This window comes from Halictus rubicundus, chromosome 2 (genome assembly GCF_050948215.1).
Source record: "Halictus rubicundus isolate RS-2024b chromosome 2, iyHalRubi1_principal, whole genome shotgun sequence".
Taxonomy (NCBI): Eukaryota; Metazoa; Arthropoda; class Insecta; order Hymenoptera; family Halictidae; genus Halictus; species Halictus rubicundus.
In genome coordinates, this window is record NC_135150.1 from 28,554,137 (window position 1) to 28,571,486 (window position 17,350).

The following is a 17,350-nucleotide window of genomic DNA, read 5'->3' on the forward strand; positions in this document are numbered from 1 at the left end:
TAGTGGTTACGACGTCGATAAATCCTTTCGGCGAACGTTAAACGCGCATCGAGCGATCGACGGTGAAATTAGAGGCTCGGCCGGTGTTACCGCGCGGGCGTAATCAAAGGACGACTTATTAATAGTCGGATGCCGAGCATGACTCTCGTTTCGCCTTCCAATTACCAGACGAATTTTCTACCGGGCTTATGCAATGTTGCGTGACAAGGGGGCAAAGACGGGAAGTCGTTATCGGTAAACTACCGACGCACAATACATATCACTGCCGCGACTTTTGTTTCCCCGTCGCACGCGATTCCGTCGAGAAAGAAGCGAAAAGTGCGACGCCGACGGTAAATCACCGATACGCGAGCTGCTCGATTCCGCGTGCAAAAACGGATATGCAAAACAGCCACAAAATCGACCGATTTTCATCAACCCATCGTCCCATTTAAATGCTAATTTCCTTGCAGCCAGGTTAAATTGTTTGCACTAAATCCTTGTCGTACGAACGCGTCTCAGGACCGTAATGTCTTTCTTATGCCATTGCTACACATTCAAGTAAAATATTGCTTAAGTATTTAGGAAAAAGAAAATTTATATTTATTATGTGCACGTGTATGCTCCAATGGGGCTATGTAGGAAAAGTTAATTTTAAAATGAAGAAATTAATGGTATTTATATATCCTTCTAAGAAATTTGTTGATAAGTATTGGAATATAATTAGATTTCTCACAGTCGCAGTTTTGATTTTCCTTTCGCCTTAAAATACGTATAGGCACTGATTTCTAACATTGTCAATATTGATTTTCCTTTCGCCTTAAAATAAGTATAGGCACTGACTTATAAAATGGTGAATTTTGATTGTACTATTGCCTAAAAATTTGTGGATAAAAATTAAAGCATAAAGATTCACAGGCGACTTGTAGCGAGCTCAATTTTGATTTTACTTCAAAAATTGTGGACATGCAACGAGACATGAAAATTCGCAATGAACTCCTAACAGTCCCAATTTTAATTTTGCCTAGAAATTGGTGAACGATGTTGGGCCATAGCAACTAGATCATCGCCGATTAGCCTAAGATAAGCGGCGAAGTGTGGGACTAAATGGTGCAACAGGAGGCCAGGAAAGCGAAACAAAAATTCCACTGAAATTTCACGCTGATTCGAGGTCTACCAAGACAAAGAAGTATCCAGTCAGGTGAAGGGGAAGGAGGAGGTAGAACGAGCATGAGGCCCCTTCCCCTTTCACCTTCGAAGAGAAGAGGGAACGAGCGACCGGTCTCGATTTCTTTCCTCCTTGGATACGTGGCGGGCCGACGCTGGCGTCGCGCTCGGCGAAGATCGCAAACTCGCGATCTAGCGTCGGGAAAGCGACGAGCGATCGTGCCAGCTGTGATCGTCGTCTGCACGCGGTGATCGGTGCACGTGGTCGGTCGCGAGTGATCGTGAATTCTCGATCTCACCTTGGTCGGACGGTTTCTCCTTGGAACCCTGTCGATCTTCGAACGGAAAGCTCTAGACGAAGAAGCGAAACGAACGATCCGAGCGTAAAAATCGACAGTGACCTCCGGAGCCTCGTTGGGATCACGGGGATCTAAGGGCCGCGGTAACTGTTGCGCCGCGCGGTTATGGTGATCCGTTTGCTCCGAGAACTTGCTCCTACGAGACGCGGAAAGTCGAGTATAGCGACCTGTAAATTAAACTGGCAGACAAAGACTGTCTTCGAGGTGCAAGTGGACTGTGAGAAGAGACTGCAGGATAACTAGGACTGTCAACGCTGCAATTACTCTGCTTCTTAGGCCTCATTAGACGACACCGGTCCTGGAAGAGTAAGATCGAAAAAGAATACAATATTCAGCTTCTTGTTTGTCACAGTTGTGCGAGCTTTGAAATGCTATGAAGAGGTGGTAGAGGATTGTTGACAAGACCAAGGCTCGCTGACAGTAACATCTCAATCGCACCTGAATAGCGGAAATACCTGGGCTCGATAAACCTCCTACTCCAGTTAGCTAGCTTTTCTCGAGAAACAGTTCCAGCGAAAAGACAAATGAAAAAGTGCTTCAGAAGAGCCTAGCACGACGCAGCTCGCGGTAAGAGATAGTTCAGATGGAACTTCGTTTCGAGTTTCAATTTTGAGCGAAGGATTAGGATATCGAGAGGACATCCGGGTCCGGGCCGATGGGAACAAACATGCCGGACGTGAAGCAGAAGGGCAAGGCCGGTGCGAAACAGGGTCCAAGATCGAGAGTATGCGAGGAGCACGGCGCGGACGATTGCCACAGCGAGTACGAGCACGAGTTCGAATCGTTGGAGTACGAGGAGGACGCTTATTACTCGAACCTGACGGCGACGCCGAGTTTCGACGACGTGAACGAGCTGAGCGACGACGCCGACGAGATCGTCGTGCATTGCTGGAGAGACTCGAACGGGGAGATAGACGAGATCGTGGTCGACGATGGGAATTTGTCCGTTGAGACGGAGTTCCTGACCGAGGACGCCGAAGGCGGCGCCACTGGACGAGGAAGCAAGAAGCGGAAGTCCGTCCGAGTGATCTTCCAGGACTTCTCGAAGCCGTATCTCGCGAAGATCAGCAACAGTCAGAACTACAAGAAGTTCCTCGAATTGGTAAAAGGTGCACGATAATACTTGACGATCGATAGAGACCTCGATAGTCGTCCTCGGATGGGAATGTCGAGATGTTGCAACGCTTTGCGAAATTCATGCGAAGAAATTGTTGCAATTGGACTGCCGATCTTTGATCGCATCCACAAGTTTATTAGCCTTCACTGCATTGGGTCTGCGAGATCCATGAATTATATTTGTACCATTTGAATTTCCTTTAAACGATCTTTGGACTTTATTCCGGTTTTACTAGTAAATTTATGCGATATAGCAACAATAGAATTGTATAAGAAAAGCTCCGAGTATTTAGAAGAAATGTCAACCAAAGAATGGGTACTTTGGAGTGAAGAGTAAAGTGGAGTGGAGAGTAAATTTTTGAATAGCGAGAGTTACGGTGGCCTCGACCAAATCTAGTGTTTTATAGTTTCTACAAATTTGTATGCATAATAATTTTTATAATTGCATAAAATTCTGCGACACAGCAATATTCGTTTTGCTCCACACCGTCAGGCACAGTCCATTTTACATAATGGAACTAGGAGACAACGTTGACTTGCATAAATAGCAATGCAATAATTAACGTCTAACGATGACAGATGAAAGAATTTACTAACGTCAGCGGTAACTGTTCTTATGTTCCGATCACTAGAACGTCAAATTAATGAAATATTTCTGTTAATTGAACTAGGCTGTTAGAGTGCCGGTTTTGTTAAAGTTATTAACATTATTAATAGAAGAAACACATTTTTATTCGCTTCCAGTACCTTGTAATTGTGCAGAAAAATTTTTATTTTGCATAAAGGTCAGCAATGTACAGATAATATAGTTCGATGATCAAATTTTTATTTTGCAAAGAGGTCCGCGGTGTGTATAGATAACATAGTCCGACGACAAAATCTTTGTTTGTCCAACAAATTTAGAAAAGTCGATCTATAAATATTTTGTCTATAAACATACTAGGTGTAATAATTGTGACATTTTCGACCAAATCGATATTCGCAGTGGTCACTTGATTCTCTTTAAACATTCTTACTTTAATGACTTCCCTAAGGTATCAGAGTATCTGTTGACACCGGGACCCCTAGAGAATTGTGTTATCCTACTTTATGGAATCATAAGAAGCAAGTAGTAAATTTAATTCAATATCTGAACATGTATCGCATTATCGAGCAATTATACGCAAATATTGAAACCAAAGTGCCGGCGATTACACATAAGTGGGACACCATTGCAAAATATGAAAGCGAGAAGCGTATCAGCGTTTCACAGTGTCGTTTCTACTTGTGCTCGTCACGGTTTTCTTCATAAAAGAAATAACAAGCTAAAACTTCAGTCACTTAAGTCGCTCTATTAATGAGTTTTTATTTAAACCGAAATATCAAACAAAACAATCATTTCAGAGGACTGGACGCTACATTTGTGGTCACAGAAAATCCCAGAAACCCATTTCTTCAATAATTTTAGCAAAAGTATCAAAACGGAAACTCTCAATTCGAGACGCCAGTTCAGAGTAAATTTAAAGTCGAAGCTGTTCTTGAATAAAATAAAACTAATTTCTAAGGTATAAGGATCCTAGAAATTAATATAAAATTAATCTTTCATTTTCTGTTTGATTTTCTCTAATTTTTTCCACTGAATTTTAAGTTCTAAAGAAAATCCTATCATGTAGGAGAAAATTAATCTAAACTAATTTCTAAGGTATAAGGGTCCTAGAAATTAATCTAAAATTAATCTTTCATTTTCTCTTCGATTTTCTCTCATTTTTCCACTGAATCTTAAATTCTAAAGAAAATCCCATCATGTAGTAACTATCAAAATATACATTAGAGAGCTTTCTGGTTTAACATTTTGCCAGTAAAAAATCAAGAACAAAAACAAGTAATTAAAACTGTACAGAAAATTGTTCTGATGGAAGAGTAAATTCATGAAAATCGATCAATTTTCATTCTCCTGCCCCCTTCGGCCTCCGATGCCGGAGCCCGGGTCTGTTTTTAATTAATTAAATGAATGCGTTTGAGGACAAGGAGCGGAAGCAGTTGTCCGCACACCGTGGTTCCTTTTTGTTTTTCCTTTGTTTGCAGGATCGTTCGCGGCCGCAGACCGTAAACGAAGCAAACCAGCGGACAGGTTTCCGCGGGAATATTTCAAACGACGATCCCGCGAGTTATGTTGCTTCTTATTGCTATGAAGTTCGACGTGCTCCCGCGCTTTCACTTCGGCCGAGCGTTTTTGCGCTCGGAAAGAATGCGGAGATACTTTAGCATCGTTCTCTGGAATTCGATTAAAAATAAGCATTTTTTACTCGAACAGAAGTTGAAAACTGCGTTCGTTCACAGAAGCCGGAAACGCTTTTATTTCCGGCTGAAAGATCGATCGTTACTTCCTCGATTCTTGTTAAATAAATCGCGGTTTGTCGGCGATGGAAACATTGAATTATACTTTTCAGATAGTATAGTTGATACAGAAATTACCAGGTTGGAAAGAGGCTTTTGATTCGTCTTATCTTGACGCGAGGGCTTTATATGTATCAAATAAGCGCGGAATGTTGATTGTACGTAGGTAATGAGTAGACTACGGGTTTTATGCAAAACAAGAACTGTTCGCATTAATTGCAGGACGTACGAACCAAGTAAGAATTCAGAATTTCCCTCTTCAGTGGTTTTATTGAATCTTAAGAAATATATCGGAATTATTATTTACTTTTTCCACTGTATGAAATTACGCTTACCTATTTCCGCTATTATTGCATAAAATCCACAGTCCAGTAACCAGTATTGTTAAATAAATTCGTGGCCACTGAACCAAGGCTGAGTATCATTCCGAAGTCAATTAGCTTCGGTATGACTCAAAGCTATTTTTGGTATAGTGAGAGAGTTTCATGGGTCCTTCGAACCAGAAAAAAAGAGAACGTGATAAAAATCGATACCGGTTCTCGTAATTCGAGTTTCTCGCCGTAAGTGTAATACGATCGATAAAGCGACAATGATCTGTCCCTGTCCGAGCGAAGCAACCTGTTTGCGTAATCCTCGTGCCACACGTGTATAAGTGTCACTGACAAGTCCACAAGTTTTTCGATCGCGTTCAACACTCGAAATAAAGCTGACAATTATACAAAACAGAAAAAGGCCGGCTTAATTGTAATAAACAGGGGCCAAATAAAAATTTAATTTTTCCTCTAATAAGATCAAGAAGACGCAAATAATTGGTTACGTCAAACAATTTTTCCGACGTCAAACTAATTTAGTTAACGATCCTGAAACTGCAAAGTTGGAACTGATCGCATTAATTATATCTTTATTACTTAATAATATTAAGTTTGTTCGAATATTTTGCGAGAGGTTAAGAAAGAGATTCAATCAACGTGTTAGAAATTAGGTCGTTAGACATTTTAATCAACTTGAAATCGCCGGTTACTTGATAAAATCCTTTCCAAATGTTTTACCTTGAACAGTTTAAGGGTTAAACTGATTTTATAGTGCGGATTTCAAATAGAACATTTTTTGAGCACTCTTCTGACACTTTTTCTGTTTTACAGGAGAAGATGCAACCATGCACTCGTCAGGATACATCTCACCATCCTCTGACACCGTTGTGAACGAGTTGCAAGGACTCTCCCTGGAAGAACAGGAACGCCAGAGAGCAGAATGGAGCGCGGAACTCGCCCGAGTATGTAACTTCATCTTCTCGGGTTCAATCTCTGTCAACCAGAATGGTCAAATAGAATTCGTAAGGATCTGCGAGCTTTTCAAGTTCGTAACCGCGAGAAACTGAGATTTATGCGAGCAATTAACTCTCCGGATTCTCCATACTGCTGAAAATAATATGATCGCTCGAGCGCGAAACTTTTTAAAAATGGAGAGAACGGACAGACGGTTTTAATCTTGGAGCGGAGGCGCAAAGGGCTTAAATATCCTTCAAAGAAAAGCAGAAAGTCGACCGTAGCTTCATTCCCTTCGCTTGGAACTTTTTTCAAATGGTTTAAGTTTAACGTTCTTTCTGGAGGAGTTTGCACAGGTGGAACTGTGCAGTCTTTCTAAAGATTCATACATTTTGTGTTTGAATTCTCCGAGTTATTTTCTACGGTGTGCATGAAGTTATAAATAACGAAAATCTGTTGTAGTTTATATTGCGACCTCATTTACACAAAATGAAAATGAACAGGCTGAAAAATGTACTATTTACGAAACAGTAGCAAATCTATTTCATACATTACCTAGTTACATTACTTCGACTATTAAAATGATTAAGAGAAGAGATAAATTGATGTGTAACTTCTATTTTCTTTCGGTTGAGTTCAGTTGGGTGCAGCACAGTTGAGTTCAATTAAATTGCGATTATATCTGGTCTGATGAGTTAAGTTAAGTTAAGTCAAGTCGAGTCAAGTCAAGTTAAATTAAGTTGAGTTAAGTTGAGTCAAGTTGAGTTGAGCTCGTTTCAGTTCTGGTATCTTTCAAAGTGAATATTATATTCTGCACAAAGATCAGCAGTCTAGTCGCTTGTAGATTGTTGCACACGAAATTAAAGCCGGAAGTTATGGAAGTATGATCGAGCGGCGTTAATCTTCGACTTTTTCGCGACGAGAATCTGAGGAACTGACGTGTCGTAGGTCGAAGAGGAGATACAGACCCTGAGGCACGTGCTGGCGAACAAAATCCGGGTCTCTCAGGAGCTGAAGAGGGAATTGGGCATCAGCGTGTGGAAAGAGATCACGGACGATATGAACCAGGGGTTGAAAAACGTAAAGGAGAGCCAAGTGTAGGTTTCTATGCAGCCATCGAAAGCGCACACTTATCTCTTTATCACCCTCATCTCCAAAATGGAGTTTCAGGCTTTATTCTATTACCATACCTTCCATTCTCAACCTTACAAATTCGTTACCAATACACCGAAACATTTAAACATAAATAATAATCAAGCTAGAACTTGCTAAATGCTCGTTGCAATTCTGTGAACAACGAAATGGATTTTAGAAAAATAGAATTGCCTTGTTTGGAAGCAGTTAATTAAAATTAGAAGCTCGCAGTAACTTCAGTACACGTTCGTTCACATTTCAGTCTTTCTTATTGAAATCAAATGAAGTTTTAGGGACACGTTGATTTGCCCAAAAATACTATTGTAGAAAACAGAGTTCTCTGTTATTGTTTAATACACTCTTTTTGACATTACACGATTTCTAATCCGACGTACATCAAAGCGAACATTTAGCAGGCTTCGCGTTTCATTTCTAAATTTTAGAGGCTTCTTTCGTTGGTTATTGCCTGAGACTCCAAGCGAGAGTCACGAACGCATCACGCGAATAATTGGGCGGTTAGAGCAACAGCTAGAAAAGCTTCTTTTGCCTCCACAAAGACGTCTAGATTGTTCATAGTCGATTGTCTGCATAAGTTCATTTATTTACGCTCGAAACGGTCCTCGGTACTGTAAGTAGACATTTGCACAGAAAAGTTTTCGGCACCGTTGTACGTCTTTTATTTAAGATTACGTCACCGGTAGATGATGCACCGATTGCACTGTTCAGCATCCACTTTGTGTTCTTCTACCGAATAAATTCTACAGCCGAATTTTTTCCTAACGAAAATTTTATGGACTCTTCCGAATAGAATGGTATATTTGTAAATATCGTAGCATGTGCAAAACTTGTTTAACGCCAGCGGAATTTATTCGGTATTATTGGACCACACATGCACATTTGTTGGACCGCGTGATCGGCGGCAGATTTTAATTTGATCGACGTTCACGAAGACCAAAACGCATGCACCATACTCACATTTGCATACTCATCGATATCCGATCCCGTTCTGAATTTTGGCGTGAGGTGACGGTTACCGTTTCGTTTTATTTCTCTGCTACTTCTGCCCCTCAGACATGTAGAACACACTTTTCTTTGACTTTTGGTTGGGTTCTCATTCAGTTATCAGAACGTCGGACAGAAACTCGGTCAGTTCACCAAGGCAGTCTCCGAGAACACTTTGTAAGTACGCAAACAATTGTGTTTTCCTTAGGATCCAACATTTCTTCCGCCACCGTAGTCATTAGCTCTTCTGCAGTCCAATTAACTGGAGCTCGAAAGACATTTCACGTTTCTAAGCCTGTTTGCCAAACGGTTCTTAACACTAGGTTTACGGAGCATTAAAAGTGAGTATTTTACGTTACTTTATAAAAATAAGAAGAACGTGTCTATCCAAGTTTTCAGCCATTTTTTAAATAATATATACCTAAGGAAGTAAATTTGTTGAGTAATTCCACGTAGATGGATCTTCACAATCTCAATAATCGTAAATTACAAAATATTAGAACCCGTCGTTTTCCCGTAAACCTAGTGTTAAAATAGGTCAGAACAATTTATCTTCGCTTCATTCTTTCTCAGTGGAACATGATTTTTTCCCTCGGTTTTAGCAGGATACTTATGTACAGAGTGATTCAAATGAAGCGCTGCAACCTGTTCTCTGTGAAAGTGCAGCAGCTGTGGATTTCACTTTTTCCCAATTAACTGGGACGAAGGGCAGTCAGTTTTCCAACGTAGTCGTGTGATAAAAAGAGTAAATGACTCCAAAACCATAGGTGGATAATTGCTGCAGTTTCGTAGAGAACGTTCTGTAACACTCTATTTAAACCACGCTGTACACACGAAGAGGTATGAATTTTCTCCTCTCCTCTTCAGCAACGTATAATAAACTAAATGTTTTCGTCGCTTCGCCCAAGTGTTCCCGAGCAAACTGCAGAAGGATTAAGAGGAAAATGCCGGAAGCAAAACTATACTTAGCATGGCAAGCCGCGCAGTAGGAAGAAATTTTGGATCGTGGTTTTCGCGTAAACGTAGCCGCGCGCGTATCTTAGATGTATAACGATCGCTTGAGTAACACACCGCAAAGAAAAAAAAAAGCAAAGCAAGAATCGTTGAGCCGCTTATGTTATCGCCAGTAAATCGATCCGCACCGACCTCGACGAACGTAATCCCACCTCGACACGAGAGCGCAGTAATCACAGAAACACACACACACGCATCCGCTTCTAACGAGAATCTAACACGCAGATAGTCGAAGAGGAAGATGCACGCGGGAATGCCCATCACGTGACTAACTTGAGCGTGTGCGAGCGCATCAGTTCCCATTCGGTTTTCATTCATGATATCGGAATCCTAAGCCGAGGCGAACACGGGCAACCGGACGCCGCTCGGCATAGGACTAGGGGCTGGCTACCGGCGAATGAATATTTATCGTTTCCTCGTTATGCAGATTTCAGAAGACCGAGTCCGTCTTCAAGACCACGGCTGAGAAAACCACCAGCATTCTCGGCGGCTTTGGCAGCGGACTGACCATGAAGCTCGGTCAGATGCGCAACTCCGACAGCTTCCGCTCGCTCGAGGAACGCGTCGGATCCGCTTACGAAAACATGAAGGTGATTATCCTAGAGGAATAAGGACACCCTCCGCTTTTCAGTGAATTTCCTCACCGGATCCAGCTCCTTTCTGAACCATTCATCCAGATCAAGAGTAAACATATTATGCTTCCTCCGAATGGGGAACATCCGTGACATTTTCCTGATCAAAATGGTACCCCACACGATGTAATTTGTATCTTCTATATCTGTTTAACCCATTAGCTGCCACGATCCCCATTTGAGGATTTTGGAATTTTACATACCCTTCTCGGCGCCAGATTTGGTACGCCTAACAGTTTAGTTTCATTCTTTCATTCTAAAATTTGGCAGTTAGTGGGTTAATTCACGCTATAGTAGAACCTCGATTATCCGAACTAATCCAACATGAGTGCTCAGATAACAGAAGTTACATAGCTACAGTGCTAGACTAAATCTGCACTGATTTGAACAATCCTGTTCTATATGGACCGATTTGGATTTAATATCATCGGTTCGAGGCTCTATTGAATCGTCAATTGAACAAACCACTTTGCATTTCGATCAGAAAAATGTCACAAATGTATCGGCAAAAGTTTACAAGTTAAACTTGTTGAGCACTGAGGAAAATCTTGGATACGATACGTAAAAGGATGAGACGAACAGTACAGTAACATCGATCCTCTCAAACGCGATCCAAGGGACGATTACACTGAGAGATCACTTATCGTTTCCAGACCAAAGTGGTGCCTTCAAGATCCACTTCGATGCAGAGCTTCGACGACGCACTTCGAGAGTCCGAGGCAGCGAGACGCGCGTCCGCTGCACCGTCAGCGACCAGTCCAACCATTCCTGAAGACAAGCTCCTCTCTTAGAGCCGGCCCTCGAGTCCACATCGATATCCGCCTCTTCTCTGCGTAACATGCTGACGCGTCGATCCGTGACGCCAGGTGTTTCGCCCTATGCTACCTGTAATCACTTTTCTACCGCATTGCTATAACCAGGGCTAAGCGACTCTCGCGTACAATGGATGGTACACTAACCCCAGGACGCCGGTGCCTGGGTCCATTTTGCCCTATCAAGCTATCTGACTGACTACTATTGTCAGCTATTTTCATTAGAACATAGAAAAGAAGAAGGTTAATGTTTCAGAGAAGTAATTTCATAAATATATATCCGCGTCGGAAATTTTATTACAGTTAGAAAACAGGTGATTTTATATGAGGAGGTGGGTCAGGAAGGTAGATAAAAATTGTTTCTCGATTGCTTCAATTGTTGATTAATTTTATTAGAACGAGGGACCTTGAACGCTCCTCTCGAAATTTTGCTCTAGCTAGAATACAGATGATTTTATATGGCAGAATAGACGAGAGAGGTAGATTAAAATTTGCTTCATTCGAGGCAATCTGACTTGAAAATATGACCAACATATTCAATATCAAAAGAAAAATACAAAAGTAAAAGGCAACCTCTCGTCACCTATATTTAGTGGCCAACAGAAATTTCTCAAAGCAACAAAACTCCACCAAGGCAAAATGAAAAATGGACCCGAGCACCATCGTCCACGTTGTCATAAAAGCTGTCCGCCCTCGGATCATTGAGTGATCGATCGAGCGGCGAGGACGCGATGTAAATCATGGTGTAATTCGCGTGTCACAGGGTGTCTCCTAATTGCTAGGGCATCGATCGTTATTCAAATGAACCTGTGCTGGAGCCTGTACGCTTCGCGTTCCTCTGTGCTGCGCAGAGTGTGCTCTTTCTGTCGCGAATTATTGTACGAAACAAGCGACTTATACATTCGTTTTATTTATCTTTCTCCTTTTGTTAATGTTTTATAGGATTGCGTCTTTCGATCGAACGTACTTTCGTGTTCGGTTCGCAGGCTTCGAAAAGCGTTGCGGGCGGTGTCGCATTTTTCTGTTTAGGCCGTCATGTTACTCAAGAAGATGGCGATTGATTCCTTATTTTATCGAAACTTATTTGCACTGTAGCCGTTTTTATAACGCATAAGAATATATCGTTGGGTACGTACCTTAATGTTTTACGTTGCAACCTATTTTCTTCGCACCGTCGATACGTGAAAGTAGGCACACGCTTTAATAGATACTTACTGATGACGTTGCGCTCTTCAACATCGATATGTGTGTGTGTGTGTATCCTGAACCCGAGGGAACGACGAGCTAGCTCCTCGCGGAACGGTCTCTCGATAGTCTTCGACGAGGCTGGCCGTGCTTTGACAATACTGTCCTAATGACATCCGTTACGTTTCTTTCGGAACTACGTATCATTTGGCTGACCTCATATAAATGGGACCGGTAGAAAGTGTTGGTCAAAGTGGACCGAGAAAAACGATTCGAGGCAAGCCGCGAATATGACAGAGTTTTCATTGAATATCTCTCTCTCCGTTTGCTAGCCAATACGGTTGACAAATGGCGTGACACGGCGGAAAACTGCGAGCATCATCCATTGATTATGTGGCCTGTTGCACCTGGTCAATCACTCGATCATCACTCGTCCCAATGTCGGTCGGCCAAACTGTAACCGAGCGTTCTTTAGTGCAGCATTTTTATTTGAACGATTGTTATCGCATTATTATTGTGAATCATCAAAAAATGCTACACGATCAAATCTTTCTTTCGTGTAACAGTAATCATCGGAGAGTATTTATCCGCACGATGTTTATATGGGGGATGAAAGCGACATTTACTCGAGATGTTAAGAACAAAGAGATTTTCTAACCACAAATCGACCAGGGGTTCGTACATATTTTTTTCTGGAGCTCTGTCAACGGAGTTTGGTGAGGATTCGAGCGCCTTTTTTCCGTTCGTAAACGTGTTTGATGTATTTAGAGAGACGACCGTGTACGAAGCTAAGTGTCGATGCAGATCTATTGCGAGTCTTACGTGTATGTTGGTTCTGCGCTCATGATTGTCATCAACAACCTGCTATACAATCTAATTGTTCATATTGGTGAATAAATTATTTTATGAAATGCCACACGTGGAAACCGAGTCTGCGGTGTAATTGCTTTGCGTTCACCTGAATCATCCATTTTGCAATATCTTCACTGTCCCGTTGGACCCTTGCACTACGATTTTTTTTTACATCCACGATTAATTATTAGGTGCACAAATTAATTCGTAGTCTTTTCTTTGCGAATTTGTTGATTTCTTCTGATCCAGTAAGATGTTAAAAGAGAAATGTTAAAAAATACCTGACAAAACATTGAGACCTGTAGACTGCGGATTTTTTATGCACAATAAAAAGATGCAGAAGTTACGTAGACATTTATTTCTCTTTTTAATGATTTTATTGAGTTAAAAACAGAATTTCACAATTTTCTAAATGTTTTGACGGTTCTCTGTTTGATTTACTCATTTTTATCATAAATTCACAAAATCCGTCTATTGTTAAGATTTAAATGGACCTAGTTATCATCTTGGAACCACCATGTATTTTGCGAAAGAAAAATATTTCGAGAGTTAATAATAGCATTAATTGATTAGAAATTATGCTATTTCGAGCTCGGTTTAGATGTATAGAAAAATACTTACCATTATTAGCGGAGCTAGTTAACACTAAACCTACCACGGTCAAATGACCGGTTTTATATTTTACGACGATTGGAATTATAAAAATTCGTTTATGGAAAATAGTGGAATAAATTTCCTTGTCCAAGCATTTATTATATGGAAAATTACGGACAATCTCAATAAATTTAGGGTTGCCATTTTTATGAGGCAATATTTACCAGATACTGTTAATGCTTGTTAGGTTTAGCGTTAACTATGATTTATAAATCAGGTCCAACGTTGGCGCTGCACCGCGTTGGCCTAAACTCGGCTACTCTCTCCTACCATAGCAAACATTCTCTCTTCAAATCTTCCGGTTATCCGAAAAATAATGTCGGCCGCAACGATGAACAACGTTTCGCAAGGGAAAGGTATACTCATACACGTGGTATTAAAAAAAGGAATTGGTCAACTACTTTATTGCCATTCTGCACGTGGTACAAAACATAGTTCGGGCGCATACGAGCGCGCTTAAGTACAAAACAAAAACGATCCTCTACAAGTAGTCTTCTCCAGCTGCATGGCGAGAGCAAACAAGTTAAAGAGATTAGAGTAGAGAGTGGTGAGCGCAGAAAGTAAGAACAAGAGAGAGAGAGAGGGGGGGAGGGAGAGAGAGAGAAAGACAGAGAACAAAATGGTGACAGACAGAGAGCGGAAGAGAGATGGTGTGGGGAATGAAACAGGGGGAAACGGGAACCGTGTTAACATTACATGCACTCGTACATATATCTGTGTATTTGTATACGTATAGAAACATGTTAACAACATAAAATGTAAATTATTCACATAACACAATAATCCGTGATCTATAATATTATAACGATCTGGTTTTGTACTGGATAGGCCAACACATACGTTTCCTATATACATAGTTGAGACTCTTTTAAACATTCGTTTTAATTATCCATCGTGTCATTACAAATAAGTGAAAAAGAAAGAGAAGAGTTGAGGGGGGCGGGGGCGGGGGCCGGGTCGAGGGGTGGAAGGATCTATCATTTCCTTATACGTAGTTACACAGCGCGCAAAAAAAGAAATTTGTTCGCTCGGGCTTCGTACAGGCCCGTTTGAGTATTATTTATTTATTCGTTTAGTATCTCGTTGAACTCTTTGCGAATATATTTCGTTACCATGGTAACCTTGGGTTTTAACCGACGGTCAAGAATCGTCGTTTCTCGCTACCGTCTAACAATTATAATAATCTAAAACTAAGGGGATAGTGTAAGCAGAAAAAAAATATAAATATATATCCATTCATATATATATATATAAAATTAAGTAAAGTATTAAATTAAGAAACGCAGGGTAGAGTAAATTGGAAGGGATTATCATATAATACAACGGTACCTTCAGTTTAATCCTAAAGGCTACGATTAATGATTGAAGAAATCTCATTTCCCGGTGCGAATCTGTGCTGAGACGAAGTTCCTCGCCTGTTTCCAATTAATCGCTCTTTTCAATTTAACTAAGACCACAACAAAATGGAAACGATTTACCTACGAGAGAGAGAGAGAGAGAAAGAGAGAAAGAGAGAGATCGTCGCGTTTCTGAATTTCGCGTGTGCGCGAACTCGCATGTAACGTGCGCGGGACGCGATTATGACGTGACACGCGTGTCCCCTCTTCCTCAAGGTAATAAAACTGAACTGTCGGAGCCGGGTTTCGCGACATTATCCTCGTTTACCCGATTCAACCGTGGTGACCTTTGTACGTGAACGTTGCACCTTTCCGTGCAATCTTCCATCTCCCGGGGACCATTGTTGTGTATCCCCGGCCGGGTCTACGGTGTTCCACACGGGGGACGACGAGGGTGTGCCACACCTCCGTTCTACCTTCTACCTTCAGAAGGTTAACGCGCCGTAGCGGTATTAGTCAACCACAATGCGGCACGGATGCCGAGCCAATGAAAAATCTCCCCGGAGCAGCAGCGAGCAGGCTCGCGCACGCGGCTGAATAAATCTCCGTGAAATTTCACTCGGTGCCTAAATCTCTCCTAATGCCGTCCCGCGAGAGTCTCTCGCATGCACGCCAATAAGCGAAAATACCTGATCGGTTACGATACTTGCGGCTCGCAGAATGCGGAGAAAATAACCGATATGTGGGTCATTCGGCACTAAATACACTGCGCCCGCTAATTCCCGTTTACAAGCCGGCTCGAAATTAATTTCTCAACGCTGCGATATTAATACTTTATGAATATTTTCGCAATAGTTTTGCCGCACGAAGTTACCGATATTTCATGGAAAGAGATCGGAGAATGTGGAATTAATTTCCTGTTAAAACACCGTTTGAGATGAAGTACTTCTTTATTGAAGCACACGTGTACCTAATAACACGTGACTTGTTTTAACAATTTGCAACATTAACACTAAACCACCGCCGGTCAAAATGACCAATTATTGAAATTGTAAAAGTTGCTTTTAAGGCTCGGTAGGTTTAGTGTTAGAAATAGCTAAAAATTTTGGTCGCTTCGATTTCATTGAAACACCAATCTCTTCTGCATGTTAATATTCCATTGGAAGAAACGTATTAATTATAGACTGATTAACCTGTAGTGTCTCGTATTTTCCGAGAGCCGAGTTCGTTCATCAGCGGACTACGAATATTTACGCAGCTTTCCAGCCTATTATACAATAAATACAATGTTATTTTCTTGCAATAAAATGGTTTCTCGAATCAAGAATAATCCAAAGCTGTGCTAACATGCTCGTTATTTGTAGACGCATAAAAATTCGCGAGTCAGCTCATTGGAGAACCAATCAAGTATTTCTGATCGACGGTGCACGGCAGGAGCCTCGAAATACGTTTGTTTACGAGGTTGTAAAAGAGCAGACTGTAAACAAAAGTCTGAAAGATTCGCCCGAATAATGAAACGCAAATGAGATCGTTAACACTCGGCGCAGGACCTGTTTTACATCATAAAAAATCAGTACTTAACGCTTCGGGGCGCGATGACTGCGTCTTCACCACGCGTTGAAATCACCCGAGCGACGATGATACTGTTACCGCGCGTTGAAATCACCGAACAAGCGTAAGCGTTCGCATCTCGTTGACATGTTTATTATACGAAACCTGGCTGAATTACTCGTTATACTGTTTATTCCGATTTGTTTTTATTGCTCGACGCTGTCAATGGTCGATACTGTTCTTCTCGTAATTTGCGCGAATTTGCAATACTTTCAGACGCATTTTAATCGCGTTGATCAGTGTAAATTTATAGGAATGCCAAATAATGTCAAGTTGACACAAAGGGGAAGAATCTTGTGGGAACAAAAATAGCTAACTTTGTAAATCCCTTGGAATAAAATCCTAAGCTACTTCCAAGTTGTTTCAAAAATGTTTTGGGCGTTCTTGTGGACAAGTAGCAAAATTGCTATAAACCTTCTTGGGTAATTGTATATGAATAAGACCTTCTTAGATAATAAAACGTTGTAGAACATTTTTACTATTGAGCAAGAGTTAAACTGTGGCGTTAAAAAGTCAGTAAAAAGAGTGAAGAATGTCAAAATTAATGGAGGTAGGTAGTGAATAATAATTCCACAAACTTGTCACAGGGCCATTGGACCGCTTCTAAATACAAGCTGTCAATGATAACAATACTTGGAACACGTGGGACGAAAAAGGTGGAGAAAAAAGAAGATTTCTTTAGCAGAAATTTGACCAAAAAGAGGGGATTGTAAATGTCATTTTCCCGTTTCGAACAATGTCCATTCACTGGGAGGCGATCAGCCTATGCATAAAATCGTAACGTTCATGTTCGTTCTCGACCGCGCTTTTCCACGTGTGTGTTTCGCAAGTCTGGTTGCAAAAAGGATCGCGTGA

The 17,350-nt window shown here is 41.2% G+C and overlaps 2 protein-coding genes across 3 annotated transcripts in view; both read left to right on the forward strand.

Annotated features, from left to right (window-relative positions):
* LOC143365895 (synaptic vesicle 2-related protein) overlaps positions 1-17,350 on the forward strand; it is a 358,886-nt gene that overhangs the window by 6,320 nt on the left and 335,216 nt on the right. The gene's annotated exons all lie outside the window — the stretch shown is intronic.
* On the forward strand, positions 1,361-12,957 carry LOC143365900 (uncharacterized). Of its 2 annotated transcripts, XM_076806489.1 has the most exons (6): positions 1,361-2,614; positions 6,140-6,270; positions 7,211-7,359; positions 8,516-8,575; positions 9,840-10,002; positions 10,698-12,957. In XM_076806489.1, exons 1-6 carry the CDS (start codon positions 2,161-2,163, stop codon positions 10,833-10,835), a joined length of 1,095 nt encoding a protein of 364 aa, XP_076662604.1. In that variant the 5' UTR covers positions 1,361-2,160; the 3' UTR covers positions 10,836-12,957. The 2 variants fall into 2 exon arrangements, with proteins under 2 accessions (XP_076662604.1, XP_076662605.1); XM_076806490.1 differs by lacking the exon at positions 8,516-8,575 and having other exon boundaries at positions 1,369-2,614.

Excerpts from the sequence above, each read along its gene's own strand:
- LOC143365900 (XM_076806489.1), top strand. The coding sequence starts at position 2,161 with ATGGGAACAAACATGCCGGACGTGAAGCAGAAGGGCAAGGCCGGTGCG. Across the intron at positions 7,360-8,515 it reads AACGTAAAGGAGAGCCAAGT|TTATCAGAACGTCGGACAGA; the intron begins GTAGGTTTCTAT and ends GTTCTCATTCAG. Across the intron at positions 10,003-10,697 it reads CCGCTTACGAAAACATGAAG|ACCAAAGTGGTGCCTTCAAG; the intron begins GTGATTATCCTA and ends TATCGTTTCCAG.